The sequence below is a fragment of the Coffea eugenioides genome, chromosome 4, assembly GCF_003713205.1.
Source record: "Coffea eugenioides isolate CCC68of chromosome 4, Ceug_1.0, whole genome shotgun sequence".
Taxonomy (NCBI): domain Eukaryota; kingdom Viridiplantae; phylum Streptophyta; class Magnoliopsida; order Gentianales; family Rubiaceae; genus Coffea; species Coffea eugenioides.
Genome location: NC_040038.1, coordinates 41,778,024 through 41,800,343, shown reverse-complemented (window position 1 = coordinate 41,800,343; position 22,320 = coordinate 41,778,024). Strand labels below are relative to the sequence as shown.

The 22,320-nt window shown below is 35.4% G+C and overlaps 4 protein-coding genes across 6 annotated transcripts; all 4 read right to left on the bottom strand.

The window, feature by feature from the left end:
- Positions 1 to 1,052: 1,052 nt before the first annotated feature.
- LOC113768056 (pectinesterase 3-like) lies at positions 1,053 to 5,169 on the bottom strand. Its single transcript, XM_027312285.1, has 2 exons — positions 4,126 to 5,169; positions 1,053 to 1,198 (listed from the first exon to the last, which is right to left on the bottom strand). The coding sequence occupies exons 1-2, from the start codon at positions 4,916 to 4,918 to the stop codon at positions 1,170 to 1,172; spliced, it is 822 nt and encodes a 273-aa protein (XP_027168086.1). The 5' UTR covers positions 4,919 to 5,169; the 3' UTR covers positions 1,053 to 1,169.
- A 1,118-nt stretch (positions 5,170 to 6,287) lies between these two features.
- LOC113769393 (putative pectinesterase/pectinesterase inhibitor 26) lies at positions 6,288 to 13,678 on the bottom strand. The gene is made up of 3 exons (XM_027313846.1): positions 12,913 to 13,678; positions 9,333 to 9,874; positions 6,288 to 7,028 (listed from the first exon to the last, which is right to left on the bottom strand). Exons 1-3 carry the CDS (start codon positions 13,676 to 13,678, stop codon positions 6,288 to 6,290), a joined length of 2,049 nt encoding a protein of 682 aa, XP_027169647.1.
- Positions 13,679 to 14,510: 832 nt separating this feature from the next.
- LOC113768057 (40S ribosomal protein S14-3-like) lies at positions 14,511 to 17,746 on the bottom strand. 3 transcript variants are annotated; one of them, XM_027312287.1, is made up of 7 exons: positions 17,613 to 17,746; positions 17,171 to 17,290; positions 16,991 to 17,036; positions 16,062 to 16,147; positions 15,743 to 15,872; positions 14,826 to 14,895; positions 14,511 to 14,788 (listed from the first exon to the last, which is right to left on the bottom strand). In XM_027312287.1, the coding sequence occupies exons 1-6, from the start codon at positions 17,613 to 17,615 to the stop codon at positions 14,828 to 14,830; spliced, it is 453 nt and encodes a 150-aa protein (XP_027168088.1). In that variant the 5' UTR covers positions 17,616 to 17,746; the 3' UTR covers positions 14,511 to 14,788; positions 14,826 to 14,827. The 3 variants fall into 3 exon arrangements, with proteins under 3 accessions (XP_027168088.1, XP_027168089.1, XP_027168087.1); XM_027312288.1 differs by having other exon boundaries at positions 14,511 to 14,791; positions 14,829 to 14,895; XM_027312286.1 differs by having other exon boundaries at positions 14,511 to 14,895.
- Positions 17,747 to 18,600: 854 nt separating this feature from the next.
- On the bottom strand, positions 18,601 to 19,434 carry LOC113769392 (pectinesterase 3-like). Its single transcript, XM_027313845.1, has one exon. The coding sequence runs from the start codon at positions 19,432 to 19,434 to the stop codon at positions 18,601 to 18,603; it is 834 nt and encodes a 277-aa protein (XP_027169646.1).
- Positions 19,435 to 22,320: the final 2,886 nt, after the last annotated feature.

Here is a 22,320-nt window from a genome sequence, read left to right as displayed (position 1 = left end):
CATCGAGCCAAGAAATGAAGCTCCAGCTCAACTTGATTTAGAAAAAGAAAAGTTCGAACTCGACTCGTTTTTGACTCACGAGTTGTGGCTTGCAAGAAGCTCGAAGTCAGCTCTATTTTAATTGATGTAGAGGCATTTTTATAATTTCATATCAACTTGAGTTTTTCGAAGAACTTGTCCAACTATCAAGCCTAACAAATGGCTGTTCGAGCTCGACTCGTATATATTAACGATCTGCTCGAACTCGGTATTGATCGAGGTTGAGTCGAGCTCGATTGCAGCCCTAGTGACACCTGCCATTCCAATGTTAGTAACCCCTACTAGGTCAATATCTTTTTTAGCAGATGACACGTGTAATAATAGTATTAACTTATTTCCTGTAGCTACACCTTAGAGAAATTAACTAGGATAGCCAATTATTAACACCAAGTAGTCTTTCTAGAGGAAGTTAGATGTAACTTGCAGAATTCCCAGAAGCATGACGACATAGAACAATACAATAGCAAGTTTTATCTCCAAAGAAGTGCTTACACAACCTTCTGCTATTTAGAGATTTCAAACTAGCGAAACCGTTATTGAAGCTAATTATTTCAAAAGTAGCCAACTATTGAAACCTTATTATGCATATATCCTAAAACTGCTTTCCACAAAAAAAAAAAAAAAAAATTCACATGCAGGGATTGATTACCTAAATTGCAGGAAACCATACATGGATGAGAAAGATCTCTGAAATGGAACAAGATCATGGCATATCCATATGAAGATATAGGTGTCTTTGTGTGTTATACTGGGCTTCTATTTTGTCAATACTTCTCCTACATCCTTTTCTTTTTGTTTTTTTTTTGGCATGAATAGAGAAATTTGCAAGCTTGCCTTCAACACCAATAAAGAGGAAAATAAGCTTGCCTCCAACATTGTGACGACTTCACCTCCCCTTAGGGCGTATCCAAGGGTTTGGCGGACCATCTGTCCAATTCTTGTCAGGACTCACTACAATAAATTATCAAAATAACCTTTCAAACCTCCCAATTTAACATCAGAGCTTTACAATTCAACCAAAATTCAATCTTAGTTACAAACCAAAAGTGAAACGTAAGATACACCACCAAATATCAAAATACAACCTATCTGCCAAAAGTACATGTGCAAGAGGATCATTACACTCCAATTCAAGCTTTTCCGTTCCGGTCCTCAACTCCTATAAGGAAAACAAACTAATGGGCTGAACTTGTGCCCAGTGAGTTTCCCAAACAAGTATCCAAGCAAAACACCAGTCAAATCACGAAAATATTGCATTTAACATCCAAGCAAAACACCAGTCAAATCACGAAAATGTTGCATTTAACAATTTCACACACTTTGCACAGTAATAAACAGTCGCAAGGCATTCAAAAAATAAACACTCAATCATTTAAAGGATACGAGCTCATTTAGAGCCATTCATTCATTCATTCATTCAGTCTCTGCCCATCTCTTCTTTATAACTTCCGACATTTGAAAACAAAAATCCCTACATTGGTCATTTCATTTCAATAATTTCATTCATTGCATTTCAATCATTGGCCAATACTCCACCTGATTTCGTGGTAATACTCGAACATACCGAAACAGTAGTCCAGGGTTACCAACCTACCCGATCGAGTCCGCTTCTGGCTCGAATAGGCTAGCGACGAAGGGCAAGGGCTCAATTCAATAGATGTGATAAAGTACACATGGTTTACATTCATACACAAGTAATATTCAATCATTTGACCATTGAAAAATTCACATTCACTTAAGTCAAGTGCGGTAAAGTACACACTCACCTATTAATAGTAAAGTGATCATTGAAATACAATTAACAGTCAAACCACAATAAAGACATTTAATTCACAAAACACAAGGAACACTCACCAATGGATCATAATCGTTTCACTTCAAACCTTGGTTCATCCTCCTGGGCATGCTCAAATCTTATGGTCATATAATATATCAAGAATCTAACCACTTGAGACCAATATAAATGCAAAACTATGAGTTTCGAAACTTCACTTAGCCAATAAAGTGATTTGCAGGTTTAACCCCAATTGACCTTTCAAAAGTGCCAAGTTTTCTTGTTCAAATCCAAGGAAAAACCCACGTGCATGCTAAACCAATACTTCAAGGAAAATATGGAGCACAAAGTCAGTAATTATAGTCAAAAAAGTTGAAAGAAAACGGGACAAGACTTTCAAGGTACAAGTTGGAAATTCTGATTAGAAACTAGTTTGGAGAAAACTCTTTCGTTTAAACCTCTTGTTTTGGCAAAACTAACACACATACAAAGACTAAGATTGTAACAAGTGTCTGAAGTAAGATCATATACCAAAGGAAAGCAAAAATACCCAAAATTTACACTTCAACTCTCACTCTCTCTACTTGACCTATAAGGGGGGAAATTCCAACAGCATATCCCCTAAATTCTTCAAGTTAGCTCTCTCATTTCCAACCCTAGTTTCATGACAAAACCACTAACGATCAAGATCATATGTTACAGGGTACATGGTCTCCATTCTAGGTCAAGAAAGCTATCAACTTTGGACCTATATAAAGCTCTAACCAAGCTATATCAAATCTGAAAATTTGCACCTCAAAGCTGGAATTTGCATACCGAAACTGAAAATCGCATCTCAAAACTAGAAATTTTATATCAAAACTAGAACATCTCCTATTAAATCTGGAAATTCAACTCAAAGTTAGAAAACCTCATATCAAAGCTGAAAAATTCAAGCTCCCATAACAAAATCAATAAATCTTCCATGAAATCCGTCGTAATCAACTCATGTGTCGATTAAATCACAAGAAAAAAGAAATGAAAGGTTTCTTAGTAATAGACCTTAAAACCCTAAGAGGAAATGCAAAACAATCTCTTTCTCTCTCCAACAACTTCACCAATAGCTACCTCGAAGATCTATGGAGTGGATTATGGTTGCTCGTCGAATTTCTCACAAATCAAGCAAAGGATTAAAGCTAGAACTTGGGACTCTCTTTCTCTCTTTTTCTCTTTATAATTTCAGCCAAGAAGAATGGAAAATGAAGGAATTTTTGGTTAAATTGGAAAGATGAAAACTAAAGAAAATCTTGGTCAAAAAGGTCTAGATCGTTGACACTTGGCGGCTTATGGTTGCATGCTTATCTCTTTGTCTCTCTTGTGTCTAAACTAGCCAATCCATCTTGTGTTCTCTAATTCACTCTTAACAATTCTAGTCACATAATCTCTCTTACACCACACCCCTTCTTGTCCACCAAATTTAGTACACATAAATTACTAGTTGATCACACTATCATAATGTACTAAGAAACTTAATATGCACCAAATTATAAAAGAAAAAAAATAAAAATCTTGACTCAACCATTCAAGTATCTAAGATATTAAAACAAGTAAATTAAAATAAAATATAAATTAGCATATTCAAAAATAAGAGAAATATAAAATAATTTTCGAGTCCTCACAAACATTGTGAGGCTTCCCAGTCATCTGTCCTTGCCTATCGACTTATTAGATGATGAACGCAACTGCTTTTTGCTTCAATTGAATAAGTACCACTTTTCATACTATTGTTGATTTCGTAATTAAATTGTTACTCGGGTTGGGTAGTATAAGCCGAAAAAAAAAAAGGAATCGTGGCTCACTTCATTAGAAAGTTTTTTGTCATAGTTGAAACTCAATTTGGACGACAAGCTATGAGAACTAATTGTAGTAACCTATTAATCATGGATAACATGGATTAGATGGTTGGGGAGCAAATGTAAGTAAGAGATCCGACGTTCGAAGACCTTCAACTTTGGAAAACTCTGTAAATTGCTCTTGAAATTGGATAGTTCTAACTTTTCTTATACAAGGCAAAACGGAAAAAAGTATTGAAATGCACCTTAATTATTAAAGATAAACAAACAAAGTAATTAGGGATAAACGTAGTAAAATAAAGTATTAAGATCCTGCTTAGAGGCAATAATACAATATTCTCTTTTTAATAAAAATAAATATTCAATTGATACGTAATAGTAAACAAAAAAGGAAAATCAAAACAAGGTATTCAGGGCAAAACATAAATAAAGTGGACAAATACTCAAAATTGACTCTCAACCTATTACGAGTAGTGTTACCAGCTGGATGGATGACAAAATATTCCAATATTTTATCCTTGTACAAGAGAAACTCTCTGTTGTTGCTGACCTGCACCCTAGCTTTGTACACCTTCACGCTCAATTCATCTACAGCCACTGATCCAACATTATCCAAAACATCAACACAGGTGTCCAAACCACTCATTGCTCTAATCAGCCACGTCATCACGTATCCCCTTCGATCAGCAGTCAACGGCTGCACCCCCAAGTCGACCGGGGCCTCAGACGAAAATACCCGGCGGTTTTCCTTTGCCCCCAGCTGCACTGCAGTCAAAGACCTATTGAGTTGACTCAGTGAGTCGGCCACTGACTTGGTGCAATGTTTCAAAGCCCACTCGGCTCCAGTCCTGCTCAGCAAAACTTCTCTCATCAATGGAGCCAGGCTGGTGACATTATCAATGGCTACCTTGATAGAGACGGCAAAAATGTCATCTGGGTCGGTCTCGGTTCCCTTGATAGAGGAGGATATAGAGGTAAAGCATAAGTCGGGGTCCTGAGACACGACGGAACAAAAGGTCTTCAAGTTTGCCGAGTTCGACCAGAGTGACTCAGTGGGCTCGGAGGTGAGGTTATAGTTGTTGCGGTTATGCATGTGGAATAAGATTATGGTGCTTAAGATGAGAGAAGCAAGGATGATAAAACAGAAAGAGATGATTATGATGAGGGTTTTGTAGGTTTTTAGTAGATTTCTTGACGAAGATGGCTGCTGTGGATGGTGTTGCAATAGACTCACTTTGCTGGAGGCCATGAGGGAATCATTGACCGAGTCCATGATGGCCTGAAATGGTCTGATTTTGGTGAGGTGACTGATCAGTTTGTGTTTTTCATTTCTGAGTAGAATGATGGCATAAACAGATGAAGATGATCCTGTAGGACTGCTTGTTCCTTGTGTGTGTGTGTGAAGAGATAAAGCCAAAGAAAAGCATCCGAGCTCAAGAGTCAAACGTTGTTGGTTTCAACAATCACTAATTATGACACTAGAATTTGAAGGTTATTCATTATCTGCAAACCATTATGTACATTTAGTCTTAAACTTAACCACTATATGTAATGAGTCTAACGTTTAGTTTGGGAGCTTAGATTTGACGGGAAAAGAAAAGAAAAGAAAATGAGAGAAGATAACTCTTTTGTGATGTTTTCGAGTTGTTGAGCAAAGAAAAAAAAAATAAGAAGATTTGGATGGATGGCTCTGATAGTTAAAAAAAAATTTTGGTCCAAATATGGGCAAAAAATGAAAGAAAGTTGAAGCAAGTATTATAAATTTTTTTAAGATACCCTTTTTATCTTTAAATATTTATTAAACAAAGTTTTATTGACATATGTATCTAATATTATTTCTTTTTTTTTATACCCTCAAACAACATCAAAACTAAATTTTCTTTTTTTCTCTTCTTTTCTTTTTTTTTTTTCATAACTTATGCTTTCTCTTCCTTTATTTTCTATCCTAAACTTCCAAACTAGCTGTAAGAAATCATTGTTTATTTTATTTGACAATTAGAGAGATCCTCCTCACTTACAATTTGTTAATATTTAACTAGTTCTTCTATGCCTTTGTCATTTACTTGAGGTACTAGAGTTTTTCTTTTCTTCCATATTATATTACTTAGTTTCTTTGAATTGTTTCCCAAGTTCAATACGTTTGACCTTAGAATTTGCCATCACTGAATCAAGGGCTCTTGATTAAAAGCCCTTGAACCAGAGAAAGCAAGAAAACATGAATCCCATAACTCAAAAGGGAGAAAATTTACTATTAAGAAAAGGTGTCATTAAGTTATAGTCCATTAATTTACATCAATATTTACGCAAAACCAAACATGACAAAAAATATAGAGGTGGGGGGAATATAAGTATATTTTCCAAATATATACCTGTAGTACCGATTCATTGCTCGTGGAAAATTAAAAACGTGGCATTGAGGGCAAAAGTTTGGTTTGAATTGCCAAACATTTGTCAAAAATAAAAATTTGATTGAATCATAAACACGTTTTTCAGTCACCTATTTTTATATCTTTCAAATCACCATTTTAGTCATTTTATATACATTATATCACAAAAAGCGTCGCAGTATTATTTCAAAAAAAATTCAAATAATTTCCTGTCCATACACGTAATTAAAGTGAGCAAATACTCAAAATATACTCTCAACATTCTGCCAATTTTCTGAGCTGATGAAAGAGTAAAAATGGCAATATCTGATCCTTGAACGAGAGAAAGCTGCTGCAGTAGTTGACCTGCACCCTAGCTCTGTACACCTTCAAGCTCAAGTCATTTACAGCCATTGATCCAACCTCATCCAAAATATCACCACAGCTGTCTAAAGCACTCAACGCGCTGGTCAGCCACGTTATCATGTCTTCCCCCCGATCAGAAGTCCACGCCACCGTGACAAAGTCAACGGAAGAAAAGACCCGGTAGTTTCCTTCTTTCTCCAGTAGTACTGCCTTTAAAGTCCTATCGAGGTGACTCAGTGAGTCGGAGAATGCCCAGGTGCAGAATTCCAGAGCTGACTCAGCTCCAATCATGTTCGAACTCAGTAAAACTTCTTTCATCAACGGAGCCAGGCCGGTGATATTAGCAATGGCTACCTTGATAGAGGCGGCGAAAATATCATCCGGGTCGGTTTCAGTTTCCTCGATGGCGGGGGATATAGAGGTGAAGCATAACTCAGGGTCGTAAGTCACGGAACATAAGGTCTTCAAGTTTGCTGAGTTTGGCCTGAGTGACTCGGTGGTGTGGTAGTTTTTACCATTTTTCATGTGGGATAAGATTATGGTGCCTATGATGACAGAAACCAGGATGATTAACGAGAAGGAGATGATCATGATGAGGTTTTCGTGGGATCTACGTTGTAGAATTCTTGATGATGATTGCTGTGATTGAGCCTGCAACAGGCCTACTCTGCAGCTGGAGACCATGAAGGAATCGTTGAATGCCTCAGTGTGGCTCGCAATGTTTTGGTTTTTGTTTGAGATCGCTGATCAGTAGTACAGTACTTTGTGATTATTTTGATTTCTTGAGTGAAAAAACAGATGAAGATCCCGGCAGTAATTAGCATATGCAAATTGTGTGCCTTTCTGTGTGAAGAGGTAAAGCCAATAGCATTATAGCATCTAAGTCAACGTTTTGGGATTCACCAAATTCACTCTTGGAATTCAGCAATGCCAGTGAATAAATAAGGCACTAAATTTTAAAGGATAGTTTGAGAAACCTCCCCAGACATTTCTGACTATTTCACTTATTCACTCAAGGTCTTAAAAATTACACTTATCACCTTGATTAGACACTTTGGTAACCAAAGTAATTTGGCACAATTATAAAAGAAATCAGTGTCAAGTTTTTCATGCCAACATTAAACCAATAAAAACAATTATAACAATAAATCTTTTATTATAATAGGCTACTTTTTTAAGATAGAAAAGAAAGTGCTATTTTTTTTAAGTTTATGAACTATTTTTTTTTATCGGACCAGTTCAATGATGGAACTACTATAGTTTGGTAGTGATTTTGGACCATTTGTTTTTTGTTATTGTTAATTTATTCTTGATTTTGATATAAAAAAAAAAGAGCTACAAAAAATGGATGATATTAAAAATTATCAAAAAAAATATTAGTTGCTTAATATTTGATTAGGATGGAAGTTAGGAACAATATTAATAATTCTTCTATATTTCTAATGAAATATAAGAGAAATGAATAAGAAAAAAAAAAGAAAAACATAAAAAATCTATTCTTTGTATAAACATGGCAACAAGGGAGTTTTATTAAAATATTAAAATTCGTATTGTTAATTTCAATAAGCAAGGGAGGTAGGTAGGTGTAATTTTTAAAATTTTAGCATTGCCATGTGAAATTATCAAAAACCTCAGGGGAGGTTTCTGAAATTATCCCAAGTTTTAAACGTACCCTGAGGGAGGAAGTTTTAAAGATTATGCTCTTTAAACCAATTTGCACATTTAGATATAATCACCATTTCACAAATCACAACAGATAGATCCTCTTCAACTTTCAATTTCTTAATATCTAATAAGTTATCATAATTCTTTCTTCTTTGCTTAAACTACTAGCACTTTCACCTTTTCCTTTCTTTTTCTTTTTTTAATTTGCCTTGAAGTGTTTCTTAAGTTCAATACATTTGACATATAGGCTCTGTCGGATACATCGTTGAACCAAGGCTCATGATAGAAATGCGGTAATCACAAGCCATAATCCTCATGTTTACAACCTCAACAGCTTGTGAATTGTGTATATCACCACAGGCATGAGAAAATAGTGGCCCCAATTCATATGATGGGAGTCATGATAATGCAGTTCTTTCAGTAATAATTAAAGATGATGGATTTTTTGAAGTATGATTTTGATTTGGCTTCTTGCTTTGATTGTTGCAAACTTGCAATTTGTTGCACTTTGTCATGATGATGAAAGAGGCCATCAAGATTAGAAAATTTCTGTCTTGATGATCAATGTTCTTACAGGATCATTTGGTGTTAGGAATCAGAATCAAAAATTGCTTGGATGTTATAAAAGTTCTGAAAGAATTCGAACTCTAAACTTGATAACGAAAAGGTGTATAGGAGCCCTTCCTCCATTGCATTTTAGTTATCATTCGAACTCTGAACCTAATAACGGAACGGAAAGAACTACAGGAGCCCTCCACCGGACCTTCGTTACCATATTTTTCTAACACAAAAACATCATCTATTAAACAAAATAGCAATTTGGCAGAGAATTAGTACACAATAATGACAACACCTATGTTGTTGATTGTAACGCCAGTTCACATTCAAGAAAAACATGTCATCCAAACAACTATTATACTATGTAACAGCATATTTGATTACCTTAATCGAGATTTACTAAATTAACATAAATTCAAGATTGAAGCAAGCCATTTTCAATTGAACCCAAGAAGGCAAGGAATCATGAATGTCACATCTCAAAACAAAGAAAATTCACTATTGGGAAGGGAAACAAAAACGTATAATTGAACAATAGTTCATCAATTTACATCAATAAATACGTAAAAGTAGCCATAACAAAAATATCAAAACAAAATATTGAGGGGAAAATATAATTATATATTCCAAATCATCCCTAGACGGGATATAGTACTCATGTCTTTCTCGTCGAGCTTTAATGTCATAAACTATCCGATCTCTGCGTTCAAGAAAATCATAGATGTTACTCACGTGCATTATACCATCATACACCCCACTTCTCAATTCAATCACAGCCGTCGAATTGTCTTCCCCAAGAATCCCGAAACATCTCCAAAGATCATTCGCCGCCCGATTCACCCACGAACTCACCTCCTTACTCTTCTCCCTGACCAGTTCTTCCATCTCCCCCGAGTCAACTCGGAGACCGAACAACGACGACTCACCGGAGGCAGTCAAAGATCTGTTGAGCCGGTTCAAAGAGTCATCGATCAAACTCGAGCACCTGAACAGGGCTGACTCGTTTCTTGACTCAGTAGCAGCATCAGAACTTGACTGCAAGATCAGAGCCCTCGCGAGAACAGTGAGGTTGACGACTCGTTCTATAGCTAAATCGAGAGATGCGATGAAAATATCATCTGGGCTGTTGTCAGGTAGGAGAATGACTGAGTTGAGGCATTGATCCGGGAACCGAGTCACGGAGCAGAAACCTCGGAGTGACTCGGTCTGTTGGTCGAGTTTGAGCTTTTCTTGGGATTTGTTGTGCCTATGGATGAGATTTATGATCATTGCACCTGCAATGAAAGCCAACAGGATGATTAGTGAGAAGAAGGTTTTGATTAGGATTTTGTTTCGTTTAAGGTTTGAGGCTAATGAAGAAGGCTGCTGCTGCTGTTGTTGTTTTCGTTGGTTTTCGATGAGGCTGAGTTTGCTGGTGGCTTGGCAGTTGTCCATAGCTGCCTGGTGACTTTGGTTCTGGGGAATTGGGACTTCGGGAGTTGGTAGTTTTTGTCTGGTTTTCTTGGTCTGAGATTGCAAGTTTTATTAGTTGGGGTTTAATTAGTGCTAAGTAAACATTGACCAATATAGTAGTATTTTTTTGCTCATTTGTCAGCCAACTGTTGCTGCTGCATTGAGCATTTATTTACTCTTTTTTTGCCCTTTTTGTTTCCCTGGTTTGGATAAGACAGTTAGTTGTATTCGAGTGAGGTAGAGATGCAATTGTGGTGTGTGCCACCGTATACGGTTATTGTATATTTGTTATACGATTAGAATGGACGTCCTACCAACCGTTCCAAGCAATCTACGGTCCGAATTTAGCTATCACTATAAATTTTAAAATCTTTTTTTTTTTTTGTTATTTGATCACGTGTGGTATCCTGAATCACCAGACTAATTCACACGTGTTCCACACCAACCTGATCAAGCCGTGTGAGTTGTTTCACCGGAAATTCGATCATTAACAGTGGTACTCACCTAACTAGACTACTACCACTAGACCAAAGTTCTGGGGGCCTATAAATTTTAAAATCATACGATCGGGATCATGATATATAACTATGACATAATTGGTATGTGTAATTTTACGTGGAAAATAGTTGATTATATTAATATGATTATTATGAAACTGTATAAATAGTTTGTAATGAATTACAATGTATTCAAAAAAATATTACGCTGTTTACAAATAGTTACACCGACAACTGTTTGTGTCCATTTCCTTGATTAATATATTTGTTATACGATTTGATTGTACACTTAAATATGTGTAGGTTTATTTGTTTATGTAATTTGCAAAAGGTACCATTTTTGAATGCATTTATACACCAAATCTTGATGATGTAAATTAAATACACATATTTACAACAAACTATTACTCTACCTGCCCGAGTACATTATTGCTCTGTAAGACACGACTGCACAAGTACACCCGAATGAATTATTGGGCAAGAGAAGGATAATATTTCAAGTGCTTGGATAATTGCAGTTTCAGTACCTTGAACTTAGCTATATTTCTACTTTTGTCTCGTCTATTTCAGATTTACTCCATTGGTCCCTTAGTTGAGTACTTGTTTTGTTTCAACCTCTTCCATTTTAGATTTTACTTTTGAGTCCTTTGTGGTATTAGGTTTTGTGATTTGTTTGACAAGCTACAAAATATCTTGTGTCTCTTTTGGACAAGTATCCCACTTGTCCAATTCGATCCTTTTTGGTCAAATTCTCTCAAAATTAACCAACCAACAAAATCCAATGTTCGCTCCATTGGTAGACTGCAGTCAAATTTGTCAAGCAAAATTTGATGTGCACTCAATTTGACATGAATAGGAGGGAACTAATAAAACTCTTGCAAACCTACCAAGAGGGCTAAAAGGGGTAGTGACAGCCACTGCACCTCTTCTCCAACTTCTCTCTACTGCACCTTTTCTCTGAATCCCTTCCTCTTCAAGTCCATAGATTTCGTTTTTGTTATTTTTCTAATCAAGTCTCCTCTGAATTTTTTTAGTGGGAGATCTTTGTTTCTCCTAAGATTCCTAGTGAGAATTTTTGTTCTCCTAAGAGTTTTAAGTGAGATTTTGTGTTATTTTTCCTTATTTTATTGTTTAAATTTGAATTCACTTCAAATTTGGTTGTCATATATGAATTTATTTTAGATTTGGATTTATGTCGGCAGATCTCATCATCTTTATTGGAGCTTACAACTGTTGATTAGCAGATTTGACGATTGCAACATGCACAAAGTGGGCTGCAGCGATTTATTCTATGAGGAGATAATTTTAAAATTGATGGTACTTTTTATATCTGTTTTTAATTTTTCAGGTCTTTTGTATCCGTTAACTTGCAGATCTACAATTTTAGTGCACGTTTTATCTGCCATTAGGACAACGATGTATATCAATCGTGTTGGACGATTTCCAACAATCCATTAATGAAATATGTTTTGTTATCAAAAATAAAAAATAAAACTCTTGCAAATTAGGACATGGCCAAAGAAATTAGACTATACGAGCATTGTGTCCCTTTTTTAACACCATCAATTGGAAATTAAATTGTAATTGACAGAATTAATATTAAACTGCAATTGATTCTAGAAAAGACAAGGGAAAAATTTTCAGCCATAAATAGAAAGGAATATTTATTGTAGGTGAAATTTAAGGAATTTATTAGGTAAAAATAATGTAGTCTGAATTCTCAAGGTTTGTTTTTAAAAAGTTCTATGAAGCTGAGGGGTTTGGGAGATGGGAAAAGAACTTGGGAACGTAATCTATCACTCCTGGACCATGAATAAAGATAAAAGAAAGATGCAACACAACAATACATTGACAAATGTACATAAGGAAAATTTTAATACAAATAAATGACTTCAAAAACTTGACAGAACATATACATCTTTTAGAATTTTTGTTGAAAGATCCTTCTAATGTAAATGCAACTACAAGAATCCCAAATTTGTGACACTGAGTTAACAGTCAACAATACTAAAACTCTAAAAGAGATCATCATGCATCTAATATTTGGAGTTTGATTCATACTCTAAAAGAGATCATCATGCATCTAATATTTGGAGTTTGATTCAATCTTTTTTGCATATTTACCCCAAAAATTTTTTTTTTTAATACTCACTCGTGTATGGTTTAGGACTTGGTAAATCACTAGTATATACATGATTGATCTTAAATATTAAAGAGTCAGGAAAAGAAATTTAAATTTGACAAGAAGAAGAGAACATCCATCCTCATTTCTGAAGTCATAACTGTTGCAATTTAGTATAATCGCACCAACAGGCAAAACAGAAAAACTAACAACAAATACTGTGAGCCAAAAAAGACTATACCAAAATCAAATCCACTTGCACTGAGCATAAAATTTGACAGAATACTCTGGAGAGGATGATAAAACATGTCCAGAATAGTATCCATCTTGGCCAAAATCACTAAGCTATTCTCCAGATATTTCCTTGTCACAAGCATCCGCATCTTCATTCTCACCAAATAAAATTTTCCAGATACCAATCCTTCATTATCATTCTCCAATTCATCCCTGCACCTCTCCAGACTCTCCTTAGCAGCAGAGGTCCATTCCATCAAATCCACAACGGTTTTTGTTTCCTTAAAGATGTTGCCATCGGGGACAATCCCAATTTTTGTCACAGACATGTTAACAAGTCTTAGGGAATCACTGATCAAACTTTCACATTCTTGTAGAGATGGAAAGACACTTGCAGAAGAAGCATTGACTTTTGAGATTACCCTCTGCCTTTGGGAATTAAGGATGGTGAGCTCATCAAAAGAAGCACTGAGTGAAAGAGCAAATATCTGTGAAGGATTAATCTTCGATGAAGCCTGGCTTTGCTGGAGTTTCCATATCTGCTTGAAACATAAGCGGCGGGATGGAGTTAGAGAACAGATGGCTCTGATTGCTTTGCTTGGAGGCGCATTAGAGAGTGATTGAGACTCTACTTTGTGCTTGAGGATGGTTAAGACTGAGATGATTGAACTGATAATGATTGTGAATGAGATGATCAAAGAAATGATGATGGTTATCTTCCTTTTTCGTCTTGAATATTGATCTTCTAATAGTCTGTTGTTGGCTGACTCCATCTCTGCCTCCAAGGCTTGGAAATTCAGGAAATGGGGGCAAGATTTGTATGATGGTTGATTGAAGAGGGCAGATCAGTAGGAGTTTCGATTCTTATGAAAAGGGAAAGTAGGAAACTTGAAGATGTAAAGATAAAAGACTGACTGGGGAATTAGTTTATAGTTACCAAGTGTGGTCGTATACCTACTACACCTTCAAGTCAACGTTTGGAAACTTTCCAAGCTAAGGTTGGATTAAAAATGATAGCCTGAAGACCATAGTCGACGATTGAAACTTTCCAAGCTAGGATGGATGAAAAATGATAGAAGTTTCTTGTCGAGATGGCCCTTGAATATTTGCACATCCCAGAGCTTGTGCCAATATTATGCTGTATAGGTATTTGATTAATTGGCATCTTATTTCTGGGACAGTTGGGACTTCAACTGATCCAAAACAGCTAGATAATTGCCTATCAGCTGCTGCACCAACAACGCGAGTAGAGTTGTAATGAAAAATTCTCTGCAATTCCTATTTCTGGAAATCTCCGCCAAAGGAGCTTATGCAGCAGCACAAATTGATAATTAATTAAACGATAGTTTAGGCCTTGTCTGGGTGTAGAAAAAGAAGAGGGGGTAATGAAAACCCGCATCTCGTTTGGGAGATTAACTGGAGAGGAAAGGAAAGAAACATCACCTGCAACAATGGAGGAACGAAGAATGGAGGGAAAACGCCAGAAATTATCAGTTTAGTCCACCTTACTGAATTTCCAAAACAGAACAATGCACACACTTGAGCGTCCTATTTCGTTTTACCTGTTCTTGGGATTTAGTAAGCCAGACAATAGCTGGGATAATCTAATAAATCCAATCCACACATCAATTAAATTTTAAAGCACAACGCAAAGGTCTCAAAGCTTGATATCTTGCCAACCGAATAAGTTGAAAAACCAAATACATTTTAACAGGTGAAGTATCCATGATCTAAGCAACCAACAGACTCAAAGGAGAACCGGACAGGCCAATTTCACCACGGAAACAAAAAGGCAGGAATGAGTATCCCTCATTTCCATACAACCTAAATTCTGTCACCTCAAGCTACAATACTACCATGTCCAACGAAAAATCAGGGTCCCTGCTGATGTGATGAAGTTTAGATTGGATAAGAACCAAAGCTTACAGCCTTCTTCCACGTCTACCACCCTTTCGGCGAGTGCTATCAGTAGGAATTGGAGTTACATCCTCTGGGAAAATAACATTTTCAAGTCAGTTAATATGCACCCAAAACTGATGTTAGAAAAAAAAAAGGGTGCAATCATATTTTAGCTATGTGATGAGGAGTATCTGATCCAAATCTAGGATAAATTAATGAACTCCAAAATCAAACCAATAGCAGGCAGAATATGCCAAAAAAATTCAGTTCTGAATAGGAAATAAATAATACTTGTTCGACTCCCTAATTTTTATCAAGAGACGAGATATTAATTAAGCAGCAGAAGCAAAAAGATTTTTTTGATTCACAACAAGCATTTCAACTTCTGGTGAAGTCCTTTGATATTTCAATTTCTACCAAATTTTTCAAAAACAGATAGCTTAGAGATCACCTAGAGTTCAAGTTCAAGCAAAGGCCTCGTAGTTTTGAAACAAAAAATGTCAAACTACAAAATAAAACCAATTACATTTGTATTCACTTCAAGATATTGTTGTGACACTTTACTGAAAGATTTAGACAACAAACATTTAATCTGGTTATCTCTCTCCATGGTAACTTATTTTGTTTTCAGGTACACTCACCAGTCAGTTTAATGCAAAGCAAACCATTTTCACCCACTCCGTTGCACCTAAATACAAATTGTATTCTAAGACGAATGATCTATCTTCTGTAGTTACTATATTAGATGCTCTGTTGTATGGTTCAAGCAAATAACTCTTATCACCGCACCCCTCCAATAGTAAAGCATGCAGCCAAGGGCTCACAGAGATTCTACCTACTCATAAAACACTTGCATCCAACCTAAAACAACCCTGGGCATCATATGGAATAAAAAAGGAGCAAGTAATGATGCTTCTGATCCCAAAGAAAATGTTTACCTATACGACCAATTTTCATTCCTGAACGAGCAAGGGCACGGAGAGCAGACTGAGCACCAGGGCCTGGAGTCTTTGTCTTGTTACCACCAGTGGCTCTGAGCTTAATATGAAGGGCAGTGATGCCAAGTTCCTGCAAAAACCATTACAAAGAGATGACAGTATCAGCAAAAATAATAGGCAGTAATCAAAAAATGCAACAAATAAGTCCATTAATATGAAACAAAAGACAAGCAATTAGGCTATCAGATCTTACAACACTTGCTAGTAATTCAGTTTTATTTACCAAATATGAATATCAAGCTAAGGATGTGATAACGACCTTGCATCTTTGAGCAATATCTTGCGCTGCAAGCATAGCTGCATATGGGGATGATTCATCTCTATCAGCCTTAACTTTCATGCCACCTGCAGAAGTAGGCCAGACAACAAGAGAATTTAGTACTTCACCTTGTCATATGAATGGAAATACATTCAACAACTAACACAATCCAACCAAGGAAGGGTGACTAAAATAACTAAAAGAGAAGGGATATGATAAAATCTATGACCAAATTTTGCTTTCCCAGTTAAGAGATCTATCCTAAATGTATATGATACCAGTAACAGCAATAAGATCAACTACGCCCTTTAGTAATTCAACTAGACATAATATATTCTATAATCACTCGAGAGACATCAGGGAAAGGAACAATATTCATGAACAAAACAAAGGAACAATATTCATGAACAAAACAATTTTGTCTATCTCCAAAGAAAGGAAATCAAGTAGGAAAGATGAGCAAATGACAACCCAAATAATATCTGTTTGTATGGTTTCACCAAGAAATTCATACCAAAAGCAAGCTTTTATTTGAAAACATTGCAAGTGCGCATTGCATTTAACAGCAATCTTTAAAAATAATCGTCCAAACACCATAAAATTAGAAGCTGCAAATTCAAAAGAAGCATTATTTTTCAATTCCAACTAGCCACGATTCAATATATTCCTTCTCCAAGTTAGTTAGTTATCAAGTTACGTTAAAAATGATACAAGTATAACCAACAGGCAAAATATCAAAAAATTGGCTCCAATTTTACTTGGGGTTCAGATTTTACTGATTGGTGTCTGTAACATACTTTTTAACCTTCTTTGACTGCCATTTTAGTTTCTTAAATCTCTACAATGCAAAAGTTGACAAAACAACGACTCAAAAACTTTTCTTTTCCCACAAAGTCAAGAGAAAGGATTGAAAAGACTAGAATCTTTACCAGTAATGCGAACGAGTGTTTCTCGTCCAGATAGATCAGTCACATGCTGCAGGTAGGAAAGAAAACAAGGAAACTCAAAAACGATCTCAAATTTAAAGATTCCAATCAGAAGAAAATCTGAAAATAAAAAAACAAAAAATTCACACCCCATATTCAAATACAACAAAATGTGAAACATACAATAAAGGTGTCATTGAAGGAGGCAAAAATGTGGGCAACCCCAAAAACTTGCTCTCCGTCCCTGGTAGCAGGGCCCAAGGTCACATTCTCCTCCTTCGGCTCCCTTTGCCTTCTCTTCGACTGCAAAACCACCATTCAACCCTTATTATATCTTCTATAATCACAAATATCATCCACAACGAAAACTATAAGAGTTTCACAACATTTTTGCTAAATTTTAAAGGAGCAGACCAAATGGAAAACAGGAATATGATTAATATTACCATTCTACAACATTCATAGCCGAAAAAATCAATGCAATCCCAGAAAAACAGTACAAAAGTACACTACAAACTCGATTCTGAGGAAGAACAGGAGAAATTAAGAAGCTTTTACCATGAAGGAAGACAGAGATTAATATGAAGATTAACGTTAAGACTGAAATTAAAGGGCTTTTTATTACCATTTTCAACGACGGTGGCTCTGAGAGAGAGAGAGAGAGACTGAAAATTGAGCTGCCGACTGAGAAGTGGGAACGAAACAAAACCCTAGCAAATGCAAATTTCCCAGCAGCGGAATGAGGGTTTTTGTATTTGGTATTAGGGCTATATGGAAAGGACTAGGAGGGTCTATTGTTATGGACCGGCCCAATGAATTCTATTACTACTACTTCAGTACTATTTTGTTGGCCCAATAGCTTTTCCGGAATTTGGATTTGGTCTGTCAATTTTCATGTATAGTCGATCGAAACAAGGTGCTTGCTAGTAAAAAATAGTCTTTGCCTTTTTACATTACTAAATCACTAATATGGTAAATAAGATTGCCATTCTTAAAAAGAAAAAAAAGGTTGCCATTCTTTGTGAAACAACTATGAATAGTATACTATACTCGTGATGATATCGGATTTCTGTAAATGGAAAAGGAAAAATAAAAGAAAATTTTTTGTTAAATTACTTTTTCAATATCTGAATCAAAGGCATAAATTTTTTTAAAAATAAAAATCCCTTCGTGACATAAATTACAAAGTTCCAATTCGACCAAGAATTCTCCAAAATTTTTCTCTGCAAATGATTAGTCTGTCTAGCGTGTGCCCTTCTCGTCTTATATTTTTGAAATATAAGATTAATTAGAGAAAATAAATAAATACAAGAGATATTAGGTAAGATTAAATGGGAAAAGTATATAAATATAAGGAAGATAATAATTATCAGTACGTATATATATATATATATATATCAGATAAGTTAGGTGAATATTAGATGCGTTAACAAGTGCTTTAAAGACATCCTTTAGAAAAATCACAAATGAATTTGAAGGTTGACTTATTGACTCTTATTAACTTACCATATAGGCTACACAGCGGTCTACAAAACAAGAGCAAAAATTACACAAAAAAGTGTACACATTTCTCAGGTCTGTGGACTCTTCTTCCAAGTTCCAATATCATTAATTTACAATCGTATCACCGTGCAAATGAGAACGACTAAGACCAAATACTGTGGAACATAAAGGACCAATCCAAAACCAAGATATTCCAGTATATCAAACTCAAAGCTATTAGCTATGCCAAGAATGGTGTCCATCTTTTTGAGCATCACCAAGCTATTAGCTACATCATCCCTTGCGTGCGAAACCTTGATCCTCATTTCCCGTAGACTATAATAAGACTTCCCATTTATCGATCCTTGAAGATCATATCTTAATCCGGCCAAACATTTGTCTATATTTGCAGCAGAGCTTGACATCCATTCTTTCATGTCATCAACAGATTTCGCGACCTTAAAGATTTTGTCATCGGATTCGACTCCCATTGCAGTCACAGACGCGTTTACAAGCCTCAAAGAATTCCTGAACAAAACATCGCAGTCTTTCAAAACTGTCAAAGTTCTTGAATCTTTGACCTCAGAGATTGCCTTTTCATTAGCTGACATCGAGTCCTCTAGCTGATTGATAGCAGCACGGAGAGAGAGGGCGAAAATTCTTGATGGGGTGGTCTTGATCTCGCCTAAATCGGTGGCGAAATTCGTGTAGAGGCTCCATATGGAGTCGAAACATGAGGTTGGTTTTGGAGTCAGATTGCAGATGGCATGAATTGATCTATCTGGAGTTGAAGCAGAGAGTAACTCAGACTCTTTTTCTTGTATGAGAGCTATGGAAACTGTGATGATTGATCCGATGATAACTGTGAATAAGATTATGAAAAAGACGTAGATCCTTATCTTCCTTTTCTGTCTCGAAGCTTGATCTTCCATCAGGTGCCTATCCTTGTTGGTGACTGAGTTCATATCTGATTTCCACACTTTCTTGTGGGATTTGTTTGAGAATAAGGAGATGATACTCTGTCGAGTGGGAATATGGAGTGGAAAAGATATTATTTATTTCCAGCTGCTTGATTATCTTCCAAACAGACAATGGATACCGTGCAAGTTTTGTGGAAGTAGTCAAGTCAACTCTGGCCTCGTCTATTGTAAGTCTCTGAACCAATGAAAGTATGAAACCTCTAACCACGATCTAAAAAGACCAACACGCAAGTATTTTTGACTTGTTCCCAAATTTTCTTACGAAAGTAAGATTTTTTTGCAAATAAATCTAATCCTCACAGTAACTTCAAAAGTATTTTTGCCTGATGTAGCGGAGAGCACTGACCACTAGTGGCAAAGGCCCCACTAGTTATAGAAAATTGAGTAAATATATATACTGACAGTGTATACATTATCACGATTAAATGTATAATATATGTGCAAAATTTAGGTCTCAGATTCAAATTTAGATTATATGTCATGCATCCTATAGTGAAAATATATACACTGTTAATGTATAAAAGATTAATTTTAAAAAAATTTCAATTTTGGGTATACTTTTGGCACACCATACGTGTGTGCCTTTTTCAAGAAAATGCAGCCCTTATTTTTTTTCATATTAAGTCACATGTCATGTTAGACATATATGTATTTATCCAAAAAATCTGGTTATTATTTCAGAGGAAGTTATTATATTTAAAAAAATCTTGGAGGAAAAAGTGGCGATGTGAAGAAGTTAGTGTGAAGAAGTTGTACACATAGGCTTTGTTTGGATAGAGTATTATTACAAATAATTATTTGGAATAATCACTGTAGTACTTTTTGTGATGTAATATATATGAGATAAAAAAGTGGTTGGAAATAGAAAAAGGTAAATTGGAAAATGTGTTTATGATGCAAGCGAAAAATTTTTTTGGAAAAATTATCTATCCAAGATCTTAAAGGGATGGAGAAAAAAGTAAGGATGTGAGGGAGTTATCGTGAAGAAGTTGTAATTTGTTCTCAAAAGGATAACTTTTTGATGATTATAGGGAGTTTTTTTCTAGAATATATTGGGACCAATTTAACCGCATAATTAAGGATAGATTAGAAATTTTAAAAAGTGTCATTATTGTGTTTTTAGACCACAGAGTGTGGCTCTCCCTTTATATATTGTACACATATTCATCAATGTTGACTATAGGCATAGGGGCGGGTGTCCCCTCGGGGGACTATTGAGGCGGGGGTTGGGGCGGGGACTGGGGGGAATTTTTCCCCCTCGTTTACAAACAGGGCAGGGGACGGGGGTATATTCCCCCGCCCCGCCACCCGTTTGAAACAATATATATATGTACATAATTATATATATAATGATATTATCAATTATACTACTAATTATACATGTTTATTAATAAAAATTATTTATTATTTATACTAAATTTATTAATACATTTATATTAATTTCCTAACTACACTTAATACAATAACACTTTTTTCTAAAAAAACACAATAATAATTTAGTGATTGTATTTGTATCAAAAGTGAAAACTTGATTATTTTAGTTATATTTTTTTATCATATTAGATTGTATTCAAATAACTTTTGTTTAATTATTTTTATGAGTTTCAATTGTGAAATTACAATGAATAATAATTTGATTATGTATTGATATTTTAGTACTTGATTATTTGCTCAAATTTAATTATAATAAATTATAAAATAAAATTTTTTTTAACCTTGCGAGTGCCCCCAGGGGGAAGCGGGGCGGGGCGAGAGACAGGGGTAATTCATAGGAAATGGGGCGGGGGACGGGGGAAGGATCCCCCACCCCACCCCCGCCCCATTGCCACCCCTATATAGGCATATAAATCGTAAATGTTCCCCTTTAGCCAAAAGAAAAGGAACTATCAATTTTAGGTATTAAATTTCTAGACAATTTATTTCTATTGCTAATAATTTAATTTACGCGTGTGTGTTTATAAATTATGGTGTAATTCAAAGACAATTACTTAGAAAGTACGAGTTTTCAAGAAATTGCTACTTAATGTTTATGTGCTACCAAAACACACAAACATATTACAGTAAACCTTATGTATGACTTATGAAACCATTCTTGAAAGTTTTACACAAAAACAACTTGAATACTTGAACTTGTGGCAAAGCCTTGTAATATAATCTCATGGGTGCTCAAGAGGAATGGACATAGAAAATAGCCCATAATTTGTAAAGAAAATATTCTATAAAAATAAGTCTAGTAAGAGTAGTGAGGTGGTTAATTATAGTTCATCCAATGATCCATTTCATCTCCTATAACAATATATTCATGCATGCTCAAAGTAGTAAAAGTAGACTTTGACGTAAATAAATAAATTAAAAAGTTGTAAAATTCTCAAGTATGGTACTAACAGATCTCCCTTTTATTCTATTAGTCCACCATTTGTAAATCTTTTCAAGTGACCAAAGAAATGAAAAATCACAAATAAACCTACACATGGTGAAGAAAGGTGGGGAAAAATAGGAAAGACAGAAGATAACATCATATTGCAATAAAGATATGCTGTAAACAAAAGTGGTTTAACACTCTAAATTGAAACTTAGGTCCTTAGAAACAAGATAACCAGAAAAAATAAGAAGACAAATGGTATGTAAGCCAATACCATGCCAAATGCTCCACTCATAAATAGGGAGTTCCAAAGACTTGCTATAGTTGGATTCAACTCTTGATGAATTTCAGTTCTGTAATATAAAATCCTCAAGCTATTATCCGCATAGAACCAGGCCTCTTTCATCTTCATGTGGATCGATTCACTCCTGCATGCAGCTATATTCAGTGGCGGAGCTAGGAATTGCAATTAGGGGAGGCGAGTCTCTGTTATTTGGATCAAATCCAAA

Bases quoted from the DNA above. Each gene is read 5' to 3' on its own strand.
- LOC113769392 (XM_027313845.1), bottom strand. From the start codon at position 19,434: ATGAACTCAGTCACCAACAAGGATAGGCACCTGATGGAAGATCAAGCT.
- LOC113769393 (XM_027313846.1), bottom strand. From the start codon at position 13,678: ATGGAGTCAGCCAACAACAGACTATTAGAAGATCAATATTCAAGACGA. The intron at 9,875-12,912 runs GTATAGTCTTTT...CTTTCATTGCAG, and splicing joins TGCAAGTGGATTTGATTTTG to GTGCAATGATCATAAATCTC. The intron at 7,029-9,332 runs GTGAGTAACATC...GGCCTGTTGCAG, and splicing joins TGTATGATGGTATAATGCAC to GCTCAATCACAGCAATCATC.
- LOC113768057 (XM_027312286.1), bottom strand. The intron at 17,037-17,170 runs GTATGTTTCACA...TCCTACCTGCAG, and splicing joins CCTTCAATGACACCTTTATT to CATGTGACTGATCTATCTGG. The intron at 16,148-16,990 runs GTAAAGATTCTA...CTACTTCTGCAG, and splicing joins AACACTCGTTCGCATTACTG to GTGGCATGAAAGTTAAGGCT.
- LOC113768056 (XM_027312285.1), bottom strand. From the start codon at position 4,918: ATGGACTCGGTCAATGATTCCCTCATGGCCTCCAGCAAAGTGAGTCTA. The intron at 1,199-4,125 runs GTAACACTACTC...TTTTCCTTATAG, and splicing joins TTTTGTCATCCATCCAGCTG to GAGTTGAGGACCGGAACGGA.